The sequence below is a fragment of the Sinocyclocheilus grahami genome, unplaced genomic scaffold (genome assembly GCF_001515645.1).
Source record: "Sinocyclocheilus grahami isolate Dianchi unplaced genomic scaffold, SAMN03320097.WGS_v1.1 scaffold250.1, whole genome shotgun sequence".
Lineage (NCBI taxonomy): Eukaryota > Metazoa > Chordata > Actinopteri > Cypriniformes > Cyprinidae > Sinocyclocheilus > Sinocyclocheilus grahami.
The window spans coordinates 1,351,964-1,370,339 of record NW_015505429.1 but is presented as its reverse complement, the minus strand read 5'-3'; the positions used below and the strand labels follow the sequence as shown (position 1 = coordinate 1,370,339).

The following is an 18,376-nucleotide window of genomic DNA, read 5'->3' as shown; positions in this document are numbered from 1 at the left end:
ATTTGCCACTGATGATTCAAACGCGAGTTTTGAGCAGTGTAGAGTAGCGCTTGTTTTTTGTCATTTCTCCGATCACAAATGCAGACATAGTTTTATGTTTATGCGGTGCGATGCAACGCAACGCATAAAAAGACAGTATTAGTCATTATAATCAGTAATTATGTCCCCACTGGATGCAACAAATGCCTCGTCGCTCTGGGACAGGGCATCACAATATGGTAAGGGGCGTAACATTTCCGTCACACGCTTGAGATATTCGGCCAATCACAACGCACTGGATAGCTGGTCAATCAGAGCACACCTCGCTTTTCAGACCAATGAGCTTTGTAAAAATCGACGCATTTCAGAAAGGCGGGGCATAGAGGAGAAACAATAATGTACAGTATGTGGAAAATATTGTGTTTTTTTTAACCTTAAACCGCATAAACACATTTCATTACACCAAATAATGTTCTTTTTAGCAACATCATATGACCCCTTTAATAACTTTAAAGCGAACAGGGTGCAATTATTTTGTGCATTACAAATGGATAGATGCCTCATTGCGTTCTCCTCACTCTCCCATAACAGAGCTCTTTCCTTTTTCCAGTTTTCTGAAAGTTCGCCGCCGGAACGCTTGTTCATTTGCACTTGTGCGAGATCAAATAGGGGGGGTTTATTACCGCTCTTTCATCTCCCATGAGCCATGCAGCCAGCAGCCATGTGGCTACCATACATCTCTGGACACAAGCAGTCCTGTCCCAGAATTCCTGAGGTGTACCTCCCAACATATTACCACCACCTCAAAAGCTCTTAACAATCCCATATTCCTTGAAATCGTCACAGGGTTCCATACACAATTTTGTTTTAATGCAGTTATTAGCCAAAACCACAAAAATGCAATCTTCTATTTTTGATTACCTGGCATGGCTGGTGATGATTGTTTATTGTCTTTAGTAAAAGCCATTTGTGATAAAAACATAAAATCATCTGGTTTTACTGTTAGAAAAGATTGGATTGGAGTTTGCATAGGGATAAAGGCCAACTCATCACTGGAGTTTCACGATTAAGGCAGTGAAAATGAAGCAGCCAGTTCGTCTTTAAGTTCCTCTTCATTGTTTATGAGCAATGTTGGCAGTTTCCATCTCAGGGAGAGTTTCATTTAGTAAATATTTTCATTACGGCCATGCTTGAATGCGAAGGACGTTCACTTCACACTAAGCAGAGCAGACAAATATTAATTATTTCAAATTTCTTTTTTTTTTTAGAATTTACCCCCTGGATGGTTTATTTTCAAACCCTTACAGCTAATAGAGCAGACGGCCTGGTGTTCTTGCACAGTATATGACTTCTTAAATTACTAAAGTAACGCTTGGCTGAGAGGTGACAAGGGCATCTTCAACACGTCTGTGTGAAAGTCAATATGACAGCCAGGCTACAAAAGGCTCATCAATAACACAAGTCTCATCTTGGACTCCGGGGATAACTAAAGATACCCTCCCACCAACTTTCTGCAGACATCATTACCGGGAAGAACGGTCAAAAAATGAGTGTCCCGGCTGACCATATTGAACAACAGCCTCTGTACCAGGCCACCATGGGTTTATTTATTTGGCTTTGTGGCGCTCTGTTTCCACTAAGTTTCCTGTATAAATTTCTCCAAAAAAGATTGTTTTTTCTTGTAACGTAACTGATGTTAGGCAGGGGAGCGTTTACTTTGAAGTCATTACTTTCTAGGCTAAACTTTTAGTGAAGCTACTATTTGAAAAGTTAGTTAGCTACACTATGTACCAAACAACTCTGAATATGTAAGAAGACACTATCTTTTTTAAATATTTCAGATAATGTGACATTAAATCGCAGTTAAACGTACATTTAACCTAAATACAAGCAGTGAACTAGAAAAATCATAAATTATATATGGGTATACAATAGACGTCAGCATTTAACAAAATCTTGTGTAGGGACTCAAATGAATCAGTGAATCATTTTTAAACACTTACATGAACCATCTAAACAAAATGATTCACTAACAGTTAGAAGAGAGCACATTTTCTCATGGCTGCAAAATACAACGTGACAAATACACAGATGTACTGTATTGTTTTGACACACTACATCACTATGTGACGTCTGAAAAAATGTACTACTTCTAATCCCCAACACTTCATTAGAGTCCTCTTTCTTTCTGCCTACCGAAAGCCTAGCAAAACCCTCATCAAATCATTCAGAAACTCTGGTTTGATTCTTTTGTTTACTGGTTGCTAGCTGCAACCGAGTGTTTGAGTCCAGGATCCTTACATCACAGTAACGAAATCATAAAACCACACACGGTTCTATTCATATTTGTTAACTTAGCATAAACACTGTCACTTCTAGCTACACTCAGCCACAACTAACAAGATGTACTGATGAGAATAACGAAGCCCTTGATGTGTTGCTCTGGTGACAAAGCGTGCAAAACAAGAGCCCTCGTAAACCTGAAACGGCCCGGAGGCATGCGCATTATCGAATCCAGCCTTCTATTAAAGTATGACACAAGCTTGGAAGATTCACAGACTTCTGGGTCCCTGACATTCAGAGTGACCTCTTTGAGACTTTTGTGACGAGAGGTCTGCTGGCTCCCAGACTCACCAAAGAGAGCGCTAAGCTTTGATGCACTGCCTGAAATGAGACACATTAAATATTTTCCGTGCACGAAAACTTTTTTTTTTTTTTTTTTTTTTTACTAAAGTTGGGTGGCGAATCTTTCCCCGAAATCTTTGCCCACAAGCAGTGCCAGCAGCTGTCTGGCAGACTGCAGTGTGTTAACGCGCACCGAGCGAGAGACTTCACATATGCTCCTCATATGCCCACTGAGGTCAGCAGGGCACCGGAGACCACAAACCCACCTCCTGATTCGCTCCAATACCAACACAACAAACACACACACTATCCCGCTGACTGACTCTTTGCGATAATAAAAAACTGACACGAGAGGCATAAGCAAACGCTGACAAACGGATATGCAATCGAGGGCGGAGCTTCCAGTTGGGAAAGCAGGAGTTGGCGGTTTCACACAGAAACTTCATTCAGACACCCAGAGTGTGATGAGAGGAAGGGAATGCTGCCATTCTCTCTCCTGATCCGGCAGACCAAACACGCTACACCAGCCACAAAGTGCCACATTGTTCCTAAAGTGTTAACTGCGAGAGGGCCTAAGACTCCGACGGAGAGAATTTGCTATTAAATGCCACAAAGTGTGTGCGTAACTGGTGCAAATTAGAGCGAGGGAGATGAAAGAGCATGTGTGAGTGACTGAAAGGGGATATTACAGTTGCGACAGGAGCTACTAATGAGCTCAAAATCATATGAGCTGTCAAAGAAAGAAAAGCCTTTCGAATAAATGCACATTTATTAGAGGGAAATGTGCCTGAACTCTGGAATTGTGGGTAACTAGGCCTTGCTTAGGGCAGAGGTGCAGTCATTAACAGTTAAATCAACACTCCAGGGTGCTCTGGGAAACCTGGTGGCGTGTTAATCGTACCCAGGAGACGTGGAGACGGGTGCTTCTGGACTTTGAGGGGTCTTGAAAACTGCTACTTTGCAGATGCCGAAGCTTGGTGCAAAACATTGGATGAATTGCTTGGTTTTCAATGAATAAACTGGTTATGAGAATATGCAAAGGCATTAACAAAAACAAAGACTTGCATCTGTCTCTAGTTTAAGCAAGACTAAACCTAACATGGTATATTTGAAAACAAATCCAATATACCGAGGGTCATGACCCTTATTTATTTTTCTCTCCACATGAAAAATTCCACTGAAAAGCCCTTTAGGGGTTAAAGGTCGGAAGGTTCAACCAGACCTCTGGCAACTGAACAGACTGGACGTTCTTCCTATCAGATCCCCCCAAAAATATGATATTATACCAGATGGTTGTGATACTTAATGAACTGTCATGGCTTATCACGACAGAAGTGCCGCAGGTGGACACAAGGAAATTAAGGATATTTTCACAGTGAAATTCACCAGTGGTTAGAAGTAATCTAAACACATAAGAGAGTCAGTCTTCAGCTGCAGTGCGCCCCTCAACGGGCTTGTGGTTCCCCAACGAATACAGCCAAGGTACATACACACACTCACACCATATGTCCATTAATCATGTTAATGTTTGTGTAAACTCATTATACTGGATGAAAGAATCCGCTGCAACGCTGTTCAGCATTCAGATGTGGACACAATATCTCAAGCCTCATTTAGAACATTCTGGATAGAATCAATGAAATGTGATTTTACTCAAGTCCAAACTTTTCAAACTCTCAATACAAAACTCTGCACTGAAACTCCTCATGCATTAGACAGTTTATAACAGGCTGCATAGAATTTATGTAAGTTTAAACAAAAAACTTAAAACTTGCAGCACTTAAAATTGATTTGTATCCTCAACAGAAAAACATGACACTGAGTATATCCCATACTGATATTAAAATAAATATTTAGTTAAAAACTGAGCCTATGCTTTAAATCTATATTTCACTTTAAGAAGAAAACTGACCTGCTTTAACAACTGCAAAAACACTGTTTAAAGAGGAAACCTGACCGACTGAGCAAAGGTAACATAATGCAATTTTCTTCAATCAACTTTACACATCTTATTAAGAAAACTATAGTAATGTTTTACAATAGTGTCCATATTACACAAAATACTATTACTGTATTAAAGCCCATTTAATCCCAGTGGTAACATTAGTGACCTGCATTCACTTAATGATCTGTTGAGTTACTGATGTGAAGTGAGTTGTGCAACTATAAATGGAGTTCAGACTGTCTTGATTTCATGTGAACATTTTTTACATAGCTAGTGTAAAACGCTACAAGACCACAGCTGATTTATTCCAGTTTGAGAGAGATCTGAGAAGATGATGTCTTTTAAAGAGCTTATTGTTGATCCATTATTAAATCTGCTCTCTCTCAAATGTCCACAATACATGTAATCATATCATTGACCAGTGGGAAAAGCCAGAGCACAACTGTGATGGATTAATTCCTATTAAAAAATTGTAGATTTTAAAGCATAATTGCAAGTCAAATAAAAGCACTGCTTCTTGAATTACCATTCTATTTTCAGCACAGTTGCTTGTTCGTTGGGTAGATAAATACATATTTTAACCTTTATCCTTGCATCTGCGCTTTTTTACTTATTTTTTTATTTATTTTTTATACCTTTTAGTAAAAGGCATGCAGCATCACTGGTATCCAAAATGGGTTTATTAAGCTTCAAAACATTTTTTTTCTTTTGATTTAAATTACCAGCCTACTTCAGTGTTTAATACCATTCAATACGTGTAGCATGGACACTACTGTATGTTACAAGCCAACAACAGCTGTAAAAAGAAGATGAAGAAAAAACTTGAATTGCATCTCCCGCTCACAATACATCAAATCGCGACGGTGCCACTGTCTGTGAACAGAGGTACGCGCCGCTGTCATTGCATTATTGGTATTCAAGTAACGCGATAATAGGCGTACTTACAGTCTCTCTGCATTCCTCGGGATTCCCCTGGGCACCGTCCTGAAGCCTTGACCCTGACAATCCACATGAGAGCCCGAACAACTGCACTTATGCGGGCATCCATTCACAGCACAGCACAGCAGCCCGCACAGCACAGCCACTGTCCCCCAATACTTCACCCACCGCATCATAAATCCTCTGAGGCTGAGAGCAGCCCAATAACAAAAGAAAAAAATATATATGCAAAAACAACAAAATAAACTAATGCGTAAGCTATTTGAAAAACAAATATGTATCCGCGTCTTGTCCACAGCCAATTAAATCCCGCGCGCAAAAAATACAGGTAGGACAAGGGGTGAAAAAAAAAACTTAAAGATGAGCTACAATACCAGCATAAAATAGTTCCAACTTTGAAAACTTCTCGAAATGCATCAGAAAAAGCTTTGCTCATTCAAACGCGAGGTTTCATCTGTCTCTCCACACCACTGAAACGTACAGATGCGCGTCAAAAGTTAGAAATGCACATCGCTAACTAGGAAAAAAAGCCCTTAAAAAGTCCGCAAAATCATTCAAAATGTCCAAAACCATTCCTGCTCATTCTTCACCAATTGCGATTTTTGGGTCCAGCATGCAAATCCTCATTGATAGTGTTTGAGAAACTTCAGCGGAGCTCGTACCTATTGGATTTCCAGCCCCCCAAACCCTGCGCTCCACACTCCTACTGGCTAATCTGCGTGATGTCACTCTGGGATATTTGGGGTCTCGACTCGAGAAGTTGTTGGGACAGCTTCAAATAACTCAACCCGCTCTAAACGCTCGGTAACTTTGAGGGACGAACACGAAGTTATGAATTAGAAAGCGCCATGCGAAAAGAAAAGACACTTGTGTCATCTACATTTTTTTTTTATCACAAAGATAAAAATCGCAATAAAACAAGACCGATATGATTTTATGTTTCAACAAGGTTATCCATATTCACCAGCAAGAAGAAGGGTTTGTTCACGGTGATTACAGAAGTGATTAAGAACACATATATAAATAAATATATAATTAAATTAATTAATAACACAACCAAAAAAATACCTGTTTTAACTGAGAAAGTATGGTTATTACTAAAGTTGTTATATTTGCATTTGTTGTTGTTATTATATATATATATATATATGTGTGTGTGTGTGTGTGTGTGTGTGTGTGTGTGTGTGTGTGTGTGTGAACTATAGGCTATATGGAGATTTATGCAGGCAAATATATTTAACTGTATCATGAAGTGATTCAGATACTGCAAAAATATCTTAAGCAATTTATCTATTTTTGTGTAGATAGTTTGAGTCACGTCACTCTTTAAATAGTTTCACGATTTTGTTTCTTTTTTTTTCATGATTTTTAGTCCACATGTTGCTGTCGTAGTGCCCCCGTCTGGTGATAAACTACATCTAAACTCAGTTTCCTTCCTCACAATGAGAAACCACTGGTTTCACCATATTGTGAAGTTTAGAGTGGTTATGGAGTTTTATTTTTTTTCAGCTATGGTTTGTCATTCATTCCTGATGCTTTCTTTGCATATTCACCTGAAATATGCATGATGCAGGCCTTATATACAGGTGCATCTCAATAAATTAGAATTTCATGGAAAAGTTCATTTATTTCAGTAATTCAACTCAAATTGTGAAACTCGTGTATTAAATAAATTCAGTGCACACAGACTGAAGTAGTTTAAGTCTTTGGTTCTTTTAATTGTGATGATTTTGGCTCACATTTAACAAAAACCCACCAATTCACTATCTCAACAAATTAGAATACTTCATAAGACCAATAAAAAACCATTTTTAGTGAATTGTTGGCCTTCTGGAAAGTATGTTAATTTACTGTACATGTACTCAATACTTGGTAGGGGCTCCTTTTGCTTTAATTACTGGCTCAATTCGGCGTGGCATGGAGGTGATCAGTTTGTGACACTGCTGAGGTGGTATGGAAGCCCAGGTTTCTTTGACAGTGGCCTTCAGCTCATCTGCATTTTTTTGGTCTCTTGTTTCTCATTTTCCTCTTGACAATACCCCATAGATTCTCTATGGGGCTCAGGTCTGGTGAGTTTGCTGGCCAGTTAAGCACACCAACACCATGGTCATTTAACCATCTTTTGGTGCTTTTGGCAGTGTGGGCAGGTGCCAAATCCTGCTGGAAAATGAAATCAGCATCTTCAAAAAGCTGGTCAGCAGAAGGAAGCATGAAGTGCTCCAAAATTTCTTGATAAACAGGTGCAGTGACTTTGGTTTTCAAAAACCACAATGGACCAACACCAGCAGATGACATTGCACCCCAAATCATCCCAGACTGTGGAAACTTAACACTAGACTTCAAGCAACTTGGGCTATGAGCTTCTCCATGCCTCTGACGTTGTCTGTGGATCAGGAGTAGCTTAACAAGAGGAATACGACAACTGTAGCCAAATTCCTTGACACGTCTGTGTGTGGTGGCTCTTGATGCCTTGACCCCAGCCTCAGTCCATTCCTTGTGAAGTTCACTCAAATTCTTGAATCGATTTTGCTTAATCCTCATAAGGCTGCGGTTCTCTCAGTTGGTTTTGCATCTTTTTCTTCCACACTTTTTCCTTCCACTCAACTTTCTGTTAACATGCTTGGATACAGCACTCTGTGAACAGCCAGCTTCTTTGGCAATGAATGTTTGTGGCTTACCCTCCTTGTGAAGGGTGTCAATGATTGTCTTCTGGACAACTGTCAGATCAGCAGTCTTCCCCATGATTGTGTAGCCTAGTGAACCAAACTGAGAGACCGTTTTGAAGGCTCAGGAAACCTTTGCAGGTGTTTTGAGTTGATTAGCTGATTGGCATGTCACCATATTCTAATTTGTTGCGATAGTGAATTGGTGGGTTTTTGTTAAATGTGAGCCAAAATCATCACAATTAAAAGAACCAAAGACTTAAACTACTTCAGTCTGTGTGCATTGAATTTATTTAATACACGAGTTTCACAATTTGAGTTGAATTACTGAAATAAATGAACTTTTCCACGACATTCTAATTTATTGAGATGCACCTGTACATGCATGCAAGCAAAAAAGTCAAGTTAAAGACATTAAATAGTTTGTCAGAGCAAGTTACTTTTAATAATAGAATAAAGGTAAGTGCTACACAGAAAGTATTCACTCCAGTCAGTAAAAGACAACAGATGTCTAGATAGGTTAAAGATTCACTCAATTTAAATGTTTAAACGCTGTGTTCAGACCCTTAACGAGTAGCATAGAATCCTTGTTTAACACACTGAATCAATTGAATCAACGCCCATATGCCAGATTCATTTACTTACATTATTCCTTCCAAAAGCAAAGTGTGGTGCATTAAGCGTCTACTGAAGGCTGCAGGTACGTGCGTGAAGTTAAGCTGCAAAACATGTGCTTTACACTTCCTTTAATGTACACACACATGGCCGTGAGTCCATAAATCTGTGATTTGTGTCAATAAGGGTGATGTGCCAGATTTACAGACTGCTTTATTTTATTCACTTGTTCACATCAGGAGTGAGGAATGTCCAGAGAGCTTCCACCTGTGGAACGCTGTGGAGAATGAGCGTGATAGGGAGAGCAATACTCTACATGTGTCTGAGCTGTCTATCAGCTTCTCAAAGGTCAGACTTTCATGTGAAAAACTCTTACCCACGGAGTGACCCTCAAACAGCCATGTTGCACACTTAAGCACGATCAGGCTATACGGCAGCAGAAGTGTTTCTGTCTTACGCACTCAAATGTATGTCTTTATTAAGGAAGAGTGTCATTTTCTTTGTAATTCTCAAGGAACTGGACTGCAGACAGGATGCTTGTGCGCTTTGAGAGGCTGAGAAAAATAACAGCTGCCCTTCAGAAAAACATACACAGTCATAATGTGTTTAAAAACCGAGCACATGACATTACAAATAAGACAAATTGAACAAGAAAATAAATTGTGACTTATCTTTTAATCATAACTTGGCTGTTCTGAAAAAAGCTGAAATAAGTTCAAAGGTTAGTCATCAAATTGAATTGACCCACGGTTTCATTGAACTACACATAGCAATGACATATGCACTATAAATGTCAAAACAAAGGATCTTATTTGTAAAATGATACAAGTTTTGTGAGTTAAGGCCGGACAGTTGACATTAAACTGACCTTTCCATTTTATGTATTGCACCCAATGGAAAGCGAGTGGCCAGATTATGGAAAATCTTGGCATGGATGGTGTAGACCAGCACTTCTGGCAGGGAAGGGAAAGGGCTAGCCAAAGACCTGTCTGAGGAAAAAATCCATTAGCATACCATGAGACATGAGACTGCTTTTAAATGGAACACTTGAACATTAAAAGAAATCCAAACTTTTCAGCAATTACGTAAATCTCTCAGCCTATCCGTTTGCCGTGAGGGGGAAGGGGGTTGGTTTGCCTCATACAGATTTTCCCTCACTCCATATATTCCCTTTTTTTGTCAGTTTGTATGCATTTTACATTGTCGTTCTGCTCTGTAGCTTTGTAACCGAGAAGAGCAGGGAAGGATTTCTCATCTTCCTGGGTGGAAATTTCCTCCCTTTATCTAACACAGAACTGAGAAAAACAGTCAAACATTTAATTCCACAGCAAAATTTACTTTATGGCTCATAGATTTCCACTTTTGTCCCGTTTGTATCCCAGCCAATGGCTGTTAACCCACATTATGGATCTTAATTCTTTACCACAAGCAAACGGAGCACGAATGGGAAGCTGCTTATTTCTCTCAGGCATCAGTTTGCATTGTTGTCTGGCACCTCTGTGAACTGCTGCTGGGTGATAATTGGAAAAACAGCCTCCCTCTGTAGCATCCTGCTGTCTGCACAGTGGCCACTTCAACCAGAGGACCAAGCTTCCTGTGTGCGAGTCTCCAGAGCCAACTCTGCGTGTGCCCATGAGGCAACAAGACCTCAGCTGCTGCTGCCACACAGAACTGCTAATTACATGCACATTGTCCTAGCTCATACTAACAGGGGCGGGCAGGAGGCGGAGAGGGGAGAGTATCGGGAGGTGGAGAGTTTTGACAGGGGCCTGCCAGGAACAACAGCCTGGGGTCCTTTGGACACACATGCTGTCAAGGCCTGGGCCCCGTGAGTTTCAGAGAGCCAGAAAGGCTCGGCTCAAGTTGTGTGCTAATCCACAGAATGGTAAAAGAGCTTTAGACGTGTATATGCTCTTTTTGATTCTTGTCCTTCAGTTTTAGCAAACAAACACATGGGGAAACTATGGCCAGATGTTGCCTTGCAGAATGATTTGTTTGTAATTCTACAAGCTCACATTCCATGGGAACTACTCGAGCCCTGCAGACATCATTGGTTATGCCAAACCTGAGGTGTTTTTTTAAACTGAGTTGATCTTTGACCTGGCTCTGATGTCAGAATTTGCAACATTTGATGTTGAACCCTGGGACACAAGCATTCCTGCAGAATTTTCCAATCACTTCTTTTCAATTACTCACGGCTGGCAGGCAAAATAATGTTTAAAACGATGTGCGTCCTACGTAATGCCGCTCAGTGTGGACTAGGAACAATGGGAATGAAACTGAATGGAGAAACTCCAACAAAAACAACAACATCCAAGCCTTTTCTTTCCAGTTGTAGGAAGTGCACAATTAGATGGGCTCAGTGCTACAATCAGAAAGGTTTTGTAATGTGGAAGTGGTTAATATGGTTGATCTTTTTCAGAAAATGGGATGAGGACTGAATGGGTGGGAGGTGGGATCTATCTGGTGCCCTTCCGCTCATCATGCCTCTATCAGGATTAGCCTATAAACAGTTCCATATGTGGCTAACACTGACGCTACAATGTAAGACTTTTTCCACCGGTATGACTGGAAGATTGATGATCCAATTTACTAGGGAGTTATCATGGACCCGAATGCTCAAAAGAACTCAGAGGAGCGGCCAGCTGTTGGCTCTTCTGCCTCAATTTTTCCTTCGACCGGAATTTCATCTGCATACGGGGAGATGGAGAAGTAATGTTCGTGTGGTCAGATGCAAGTCTCTCAGTGTAGTTGATAAACTTTACACTCCTCCCCTGACTGTTCCCAGAGACTCACTCAGGGGCTAGACCAATATCCATCCAAGGGAATAAGGATTTTTGTAATGGGATGATTATAGGTTACTTGCATAGAGGTCTTAGCAAGAGTCTAATGTTCTCGCTCATCTCAGCGTGCTTTAATCTAATCAAACAAGAAACCAAAAACAACACCCCACAAAAACACAAATCAAATTTTCGCATTGACATCTCCAGCTGTGACCTCATAGGCAGTCTCAAACATACAGCAAAGCCGTCACTCATTATTAAGATTCTCCCCGACCAAACGGTCCTGCCCGGACTACATTTGTGGTTCAGTAATAATCTGTAATTAACACCAACCTCTGAGATCAGCATCCTGATTGAGTCCAGCATATGCAGGCCACATGCACTGACCTCTGCCTCTTTCAGTCTGCTGCTCAAGAGCTGTTTACATAGTGACATCCTACTAGCATTCATCAGACTCTCTTTTGGGAGGCTTTAAGAAATTTTGGACTGAACTTGTACTTTTTAGCCAGGAGCAACCGTTAGCGATTGGCCATCGGAGAGCTATTTGTAGACATCACAGCCAGGCCTGTAGACACTGCAGCCTTCGGTCTTCATGGGACTGCGGTTGACAGAGCTGACCCTGTGCTTGCCAGTATCCATCTCTCACAGCACTGTGATTGCCTGATGGTCTGTTTTTGATTCTCTCCTGAAATTCTGTCTGACCAGAAATTGTTATTAATTATCAAATCTTTGCTAAGTCTATCACTTTCCGGCTTGGCTGGCCACACGATTTCCCCCCATTGGCTTTTGTTTTGTTTTGTTTTTCATGGAACCAGTCAGATGCAACACAAGTAGACCTTTTGAGGGTTTCACGGATTTAAATCAAAGAAACAACGTTTTGGGGGAGCGGAACAGGGGTGTGTAGGACAAGCTATTGAAAACAGCAAGGTTTGAAATCCCCAGCAAGGCATTTTAATTAACCCGACTTGAAAAAGTAAATTTTGTCCATGAGAGAATAGTAACAGGACGGAGGGCTAAGGGGTCTCTGTTGGTAACAGCGAGAGGTTGGTTATGAAAGCCTCACGGTTCAGAGAGGGTGAAGTCACACAAAGACTCAACAAGGCTAAACAATGACCTCCTTTTCTCACTCAGACTTTTGTCAACATGAGAAAATTAGAAATGCTACGCATTATTAGGAGAACCCTGAAAGGTGGAGGTTGAATGCCAACCCCTTTTTCATTGACAGGAGAGTTTAGCAGCTGTGTTGCTGTTTACTTTGAATGGGCTGGAAATGCCTCGAGTGGCCTGGGCCCAACGAAAACAATGTTCACTGCTGAACTGGCAGTGGGAACTCCATCCCTCAGCAAGCAAGCGGGCTGCAGTCTGACATGGGCACCAACGCTCTGGCCTGATCAGCCTGATATTATGTTTACAGCGGCTCCACTGTACAAAGGAGGAGAAAACAGATGAGAGAAAAAGGCTGAGCTGAGCAAACGTAACACTGTGTGGTGGCTAAAATGAGTAGGGAAGGACTCCAGTCCATAAAACCGCAATTGTGTGCCATTGAAGCAATAGTCTTGAGGCTGATTGAACCAGATCAGTTGGCCTACTTCGTGGGACAGTGTGGGGATCGCAGTGCTTTTGCAACTTTCTTTGGGAACTTCGACAGCGATTACCACCGAGTGCGGCACTTTAACAATGGCACTAGTGTTGCAAGGCATATGTGGAAAAAGGAATTTGACAGGATTCCATAGGAAGTTAAATGTGCCAATTCGCGGTGGGTGCTTTAAGTGTGGCTTATAAAAGGAGCCCCATTGGTCTGAATGGGCTATGTGCTTTTGATTCTTGTTGGTGTGATCTACAGGACTGATTTCATTAATTTATTCCACCTGACTAAATATATGCAGTAAGCTGTGTACTCCTACTGCTTGGGTCCGATGCAATGCCTTTGCCTTTCTCTCATACTCTCTCTCCCCCTGTCTTTTTCTTTCTCAAGTAAGGGCTTGTGTGGATTCTGGATGTGGCGGTGAGGTGAAGGAAGTGATTATCAATGGCAGACTCAACTTGTCAGAATGTGTTATAGCTGGATTTAAACTATATCACCACTTTGTATCATCACTTTGAGAGGGGACGCCCTCCCTGCCTTGCCATGCCCATCCCAGGCTTCAACTAATCCAAAGAGAGTATAAATAACCGCTGTCAACCATCGGGATGATTCATAATAAAAATAAATAATCTTAAAATTCTTGGACTGGTTTTGTTTAACTTGGATTGGCAAGTGATGCTAGGAAACAGACTCAGGTTTGAAGGGCCAATCTTAAACATGACAACCATGAACTGAATGTCCTACATTGGGTCTATCTATCTAGCTTTCTGCCATTTCTATTTAGCCTTGAGTAAAGTGATGACAGGGAATGCTAGGGAAGAGAAGGAATAAGATCAGGAAATGTTGCAGGCCAGATCTCAACGTGCACTATCAGCACCACACTTCAATGTGTCAGAGCATGGGCACTAACGTCCAGCTTCCAGTGATCTTTGATCCCTTTTTCAATGTAGAGAGGGAAATAGTCACAGTAAAAACAGAGGCCTTACAAACACAATTTTTTCATTACATTATTTACACTTGGTATTAAGATACGTTTTGGTCGATCGGATCACAAGTGGACAATGGAGACACATACCCATTTACACCTGGCACTTCAATCTGACTCTTCTGTCCACTTTCAACCACTTCTGACCAGATTACCCCCCGTGGTGCTGATTACGTCAAGAGGAGGGTAAATGGGCGTATCTCCCTGTCTGTGTCAAAACACGAGCGGGAGGGCTAAAGTTATCGCGCACCTCTGCTTGTACTTACTGCTGCTGGTGTTATTAGCAAACATGCTGCACAAAGTTTTGTTCATGTACATGTATGGGCTTTTTCAGATATTTCAGAGCAATGGAAGACATAAGCTCAGACAAATTTTACACTTTCACAAAATTAGACAAAAGAGAAACATGCGGAAAGCAGCTGCTTTCGTTTCGGCCCGTCAAAGTTTAAATCCTGTCTGAAAAGCACGTGTCCTTGTAAGTCTCGCAATGATCACACGTGTATTAGGTGAGTAGGTGGAGAGTAGGTGGTCTTTTGTGGCTGCTCGAATGCATTTGACCACATCAGCGTCTACACCACGAAAGCAATCCGGTCAATGCGTCTTCGACTACCTCTGGAAGTGTTCAAAAGTGGACAAGCTCAAAATGTTTCAAACCCCGTTTACACCTGTATTTAGCGTTGTCCACTTGTGATCCGACCGACCAAAATGCATCTTAATACCAAGTGTAAACAGGGCCTAAGAGGGGCCAGCACAAAATTGCTCTTTCCTTGTTTGAACTGCCAGTTCCACTCAGGTTCTCTGTAGACTGATGGCAGAACCACAGAGGAATATGGAGCTTCCAGAGACGAGAGCCCCTTGTGTAAAACCCAGCTGTCATTTACTAGTTCCTGAAATAAGAGTATCCTATCGTTTATGCAGAGTGGCCATAATAAGTGTGATATCCCCAATTGCATTAATTTGAGTGATGGATGTGACTGGCCAGAAGAAAAAATCCTTTCACTCCCATGCAAACTCTAATGAGAGGAAAAGACTTAGTCTAGATAACAGTCATGTACAAAAAGAATTACGAACATTTCTCAGAACTTGCGTAAAAGCTCCAACAAAAAATGAGTGAAATCTACAACAGACCCGAGGTGATGCGGTTCACTGTCCCGGTCAAAGTGTTGACTGGAGGAATACAGTGTATCAAGTCCATGGTCATTTAATACTAAAGAGTCACAGCTGTATCTTGACCCCAAGTCCAGGATGGAAAACGATTCCAGGAGTTGCTGTTGCATGGCTCTATGTTACCGAGCACTATCCTCTAAACCCGCAATGCTAGGCTGTGTAGTGGGGCAAAGATGCAGTGTAGGACTATAGCTATAACACACATACCAAGGAGTGAAACTAGCCTACTCACTAGCCCACCTACTCTCAAATGAACTAACTGCTGTCAAACCACAGCAATTAGCCTCCTACACTTACCAAGGAGGCCACGGATACCCATGCCACAAATAGTGGCCTAGTAACCCTACCTGGCTTCTTAAGCAAAACTGGCTATCTGCTGAACTACACCGTTGTACTGGTACTCCAGTGTGCCCAGCTTAACAAACCAAAACCAGCATGGAAATGGAATTCAATTATGCAATTCCTTATATTAAATTAAAAGTAATCTGACATCTAGAGGTTGATATTCTAGCAATACAACCATGCGACACATAGTTGTTCATGACACCTATCAATATAATATACACACATAAAAGCTGTCTTTTAACGTCCTCCATTCAATTAACTGCCTTTTTTCACATGGCTGCAACATACATTATCACCCTCCACCATCCTCAGCTCCACCTATTGTCTGACACGTCTTAGCCTCTAGCTCTGTTCCCTGTTGTTTAACTTGCACTCAGGGATTGCAGTCTGGACATCTGTTTAATCTATCTACTATTGTTTTATTGCACCTTGTTTTTGATTTTCAACTCATTAATTATTGTATGTATTGTTTTATGTTTCTTTAAGTATACTGGACCTGTTCTGTTACCTCTAGAGGTTTGATTCACTGCATTCCGCATGCATGACTGGCAGAAAGTTTGCTCAGAGGATAACTATATGACTATCATTACCATAATTGCTTCAGTTAATAAAGAGATGTTTATCTCAAGACAGTGGTCTGACTGAATTAACGCAAACGCCTCCAGTAACTTGTACAGTCTAGCTAAATTTACCTTAGGGAATCATCCAACATATTCAAGTGGAATTTCCCTTTTGCAATCCACTGAGCAATACCCAAAATCCACAATTCAAATATGAATTGCAAATATAGTGATATGCAACTTAACCTAAACTGTACAAAAACAAATCCTGATAAAATTATGTATAAAGCAAAGTTACACCATTTTTCGAACATATATGGTAAGATAACTTTTATTAAACCAATTAACAGGATTTTAACTTTAGCGTTACTTTCTCTAAAAATGGCAAACATTTTTTACATTATAGAGAACTATAACAATATATGACTCTTTAACTGCTCAGGAGCTCTTGGCCATCATATCTCAGATTTTTAATAAATACCGGATCCCCCACATGATGACATCAGTGATTTAGAGTTGCAGTCTGGTCAAGGTTACAGTCATGTTCATTGCACTTGGCCCAACCACTGCAAGTGTGGTCTGTAAATGGGATACTGCCCATAAAATCATAAAATCAGAGGCAATTACTGTTTCTGGGGTCCACCATCACTCCAAATCCTGTAAAGGATAAATCAGTGACAAATTCAGAGACAGCTGCACAGCAAGAGAGCTGTTTTATTTTTTAAAAATTCAAATTTTGAAAAAAATAGAAAAAAACCTTCGGAAAAAGTCTTGCTGCAGAATGGCATGATGAATAATGATCTAACGATTGAGGTTAATTGTGAACAACTTATTTAGTTTCTCAACTATGCAAGACTTTAAATAGTTGAGAAACTAATTAGTTGGTATAAATCCTCCATTTGTGTGAAGGTTTGGTAGATATAGTTTTGTGAAATGCTGTAAAAGGTGTGGCAAGATGTCAGATATTGACTGGATACACATGGCTTTCTATGACTTTGACAAGATTCAGGACCAGTGTTAATAAACATTACTTAAAATGGGTTACATTATTGCATTCTTAATAACATCATTAAATATTAGATTTTTACTTAACTAAAATGTAAATTCGTCAAGTTACTACATTTTTTAGAAGTATCTTCCAGAACAGCAGCATGCCTGACTTGCAGGCATTTTGTTCAAAATTTGTAGAAAAATGTAGAAAGTGTTGTTCATTTCTGTCAGAACCACTATTGTCAAAGATGATTGACAATTAGCATACAGTTTGGATTGGCGGTATGGTTCTGTTCTGGGCAAGGACTCCCTGCGCATCCATGCAGCCTAGCATGGATGAGAGCAGGGAGAGCAGCGATAACGCCGCCATGGTAAACAGAACAGAACCAACATAAATGCACTGCAGATATCGTTAATGTTCAATAATGTTATATACACATTTTAGAATTAGTCTGATTCAAAGGAGAATCAGAAGGCTGAATCCTGACTGACAGAGGAGGAGTTGGGGATGGAGAAGGGTAATTAGCTATTGAGCAATGCAAAAACTGCTGATACTACTGCGGGACCTTATATATGAATGCTTAGATAGGTGTCGTATTCCCATAGGTTGATGGGGATCAGCTGAGAGTCAGCTGATGCGAGCTTGACTAACGTGACCTGCCAGAACTAACGCTACGCTTGATTTTTATGAAATTGTTGCATCACATACAGTATATGTGTGTGTGTGCATAGTAATGTAAAAAAACGTAAAATAGCATTTATTGCAAAGTAACAAATAGACTACAAATTACAAAAAAAGTGGGAAAACGTTAACATGTTAACAAATAACACGTTAGCTGGGTTACCTAAGGCAACCTACTCCCAGCTTTGAATAGTAATTTTTAATGATTGTAAGTACTATTATTAGTAATATGAAGTTGATTCAAAACACATCTACATATATAATATTTAGGAAAATTAAAAAAAAAAAAAAATTTTAAATCACTTAATCATTCTCTTTCTTTTTCACATGTACTCATTATTTTACACTAGAATAGCAAATAATAACAAATGAAAGTCCATATAATCTTCATATGCAAATCCTCAATCCCATATTTTAGGTGTGCATTGACATTTTGTATTGAGGTCAGGAATGACGTTTATCCTATTTAATGCTAGTGCTATTATGAAATCATTATCAATATCCTTCTGAAAC

The 18,376-nt window shown here is 40.4% G+C and overlaps 1 protein-coding gene across 1 annotated transcript in view; it reads right to left on the bottom strand.

Moving 5' to 3' along the window:
* The window catches only part of slit3 (slit homolog 3 (Drosophila)), a 191,586-nt gene extending 185,553 nt beyond the window's left edge, over positions 1–6,033 (bottom strand). Inside the window, exon 1 of the mRNA XM_016289665.1 lies at positions 5,495–6,033. Coding sequence (XP_016145151.1) covers positions 5,495–5,664 — 170 coding nt within the window. The 5' untranslated portion in view covers positions 5,665–6,033. The remainder of the gene's footprint in view (positions 1–5,494) is intronic.
* Positions 6,034–18,376: the final 12,343 nt, after the last annotated feature.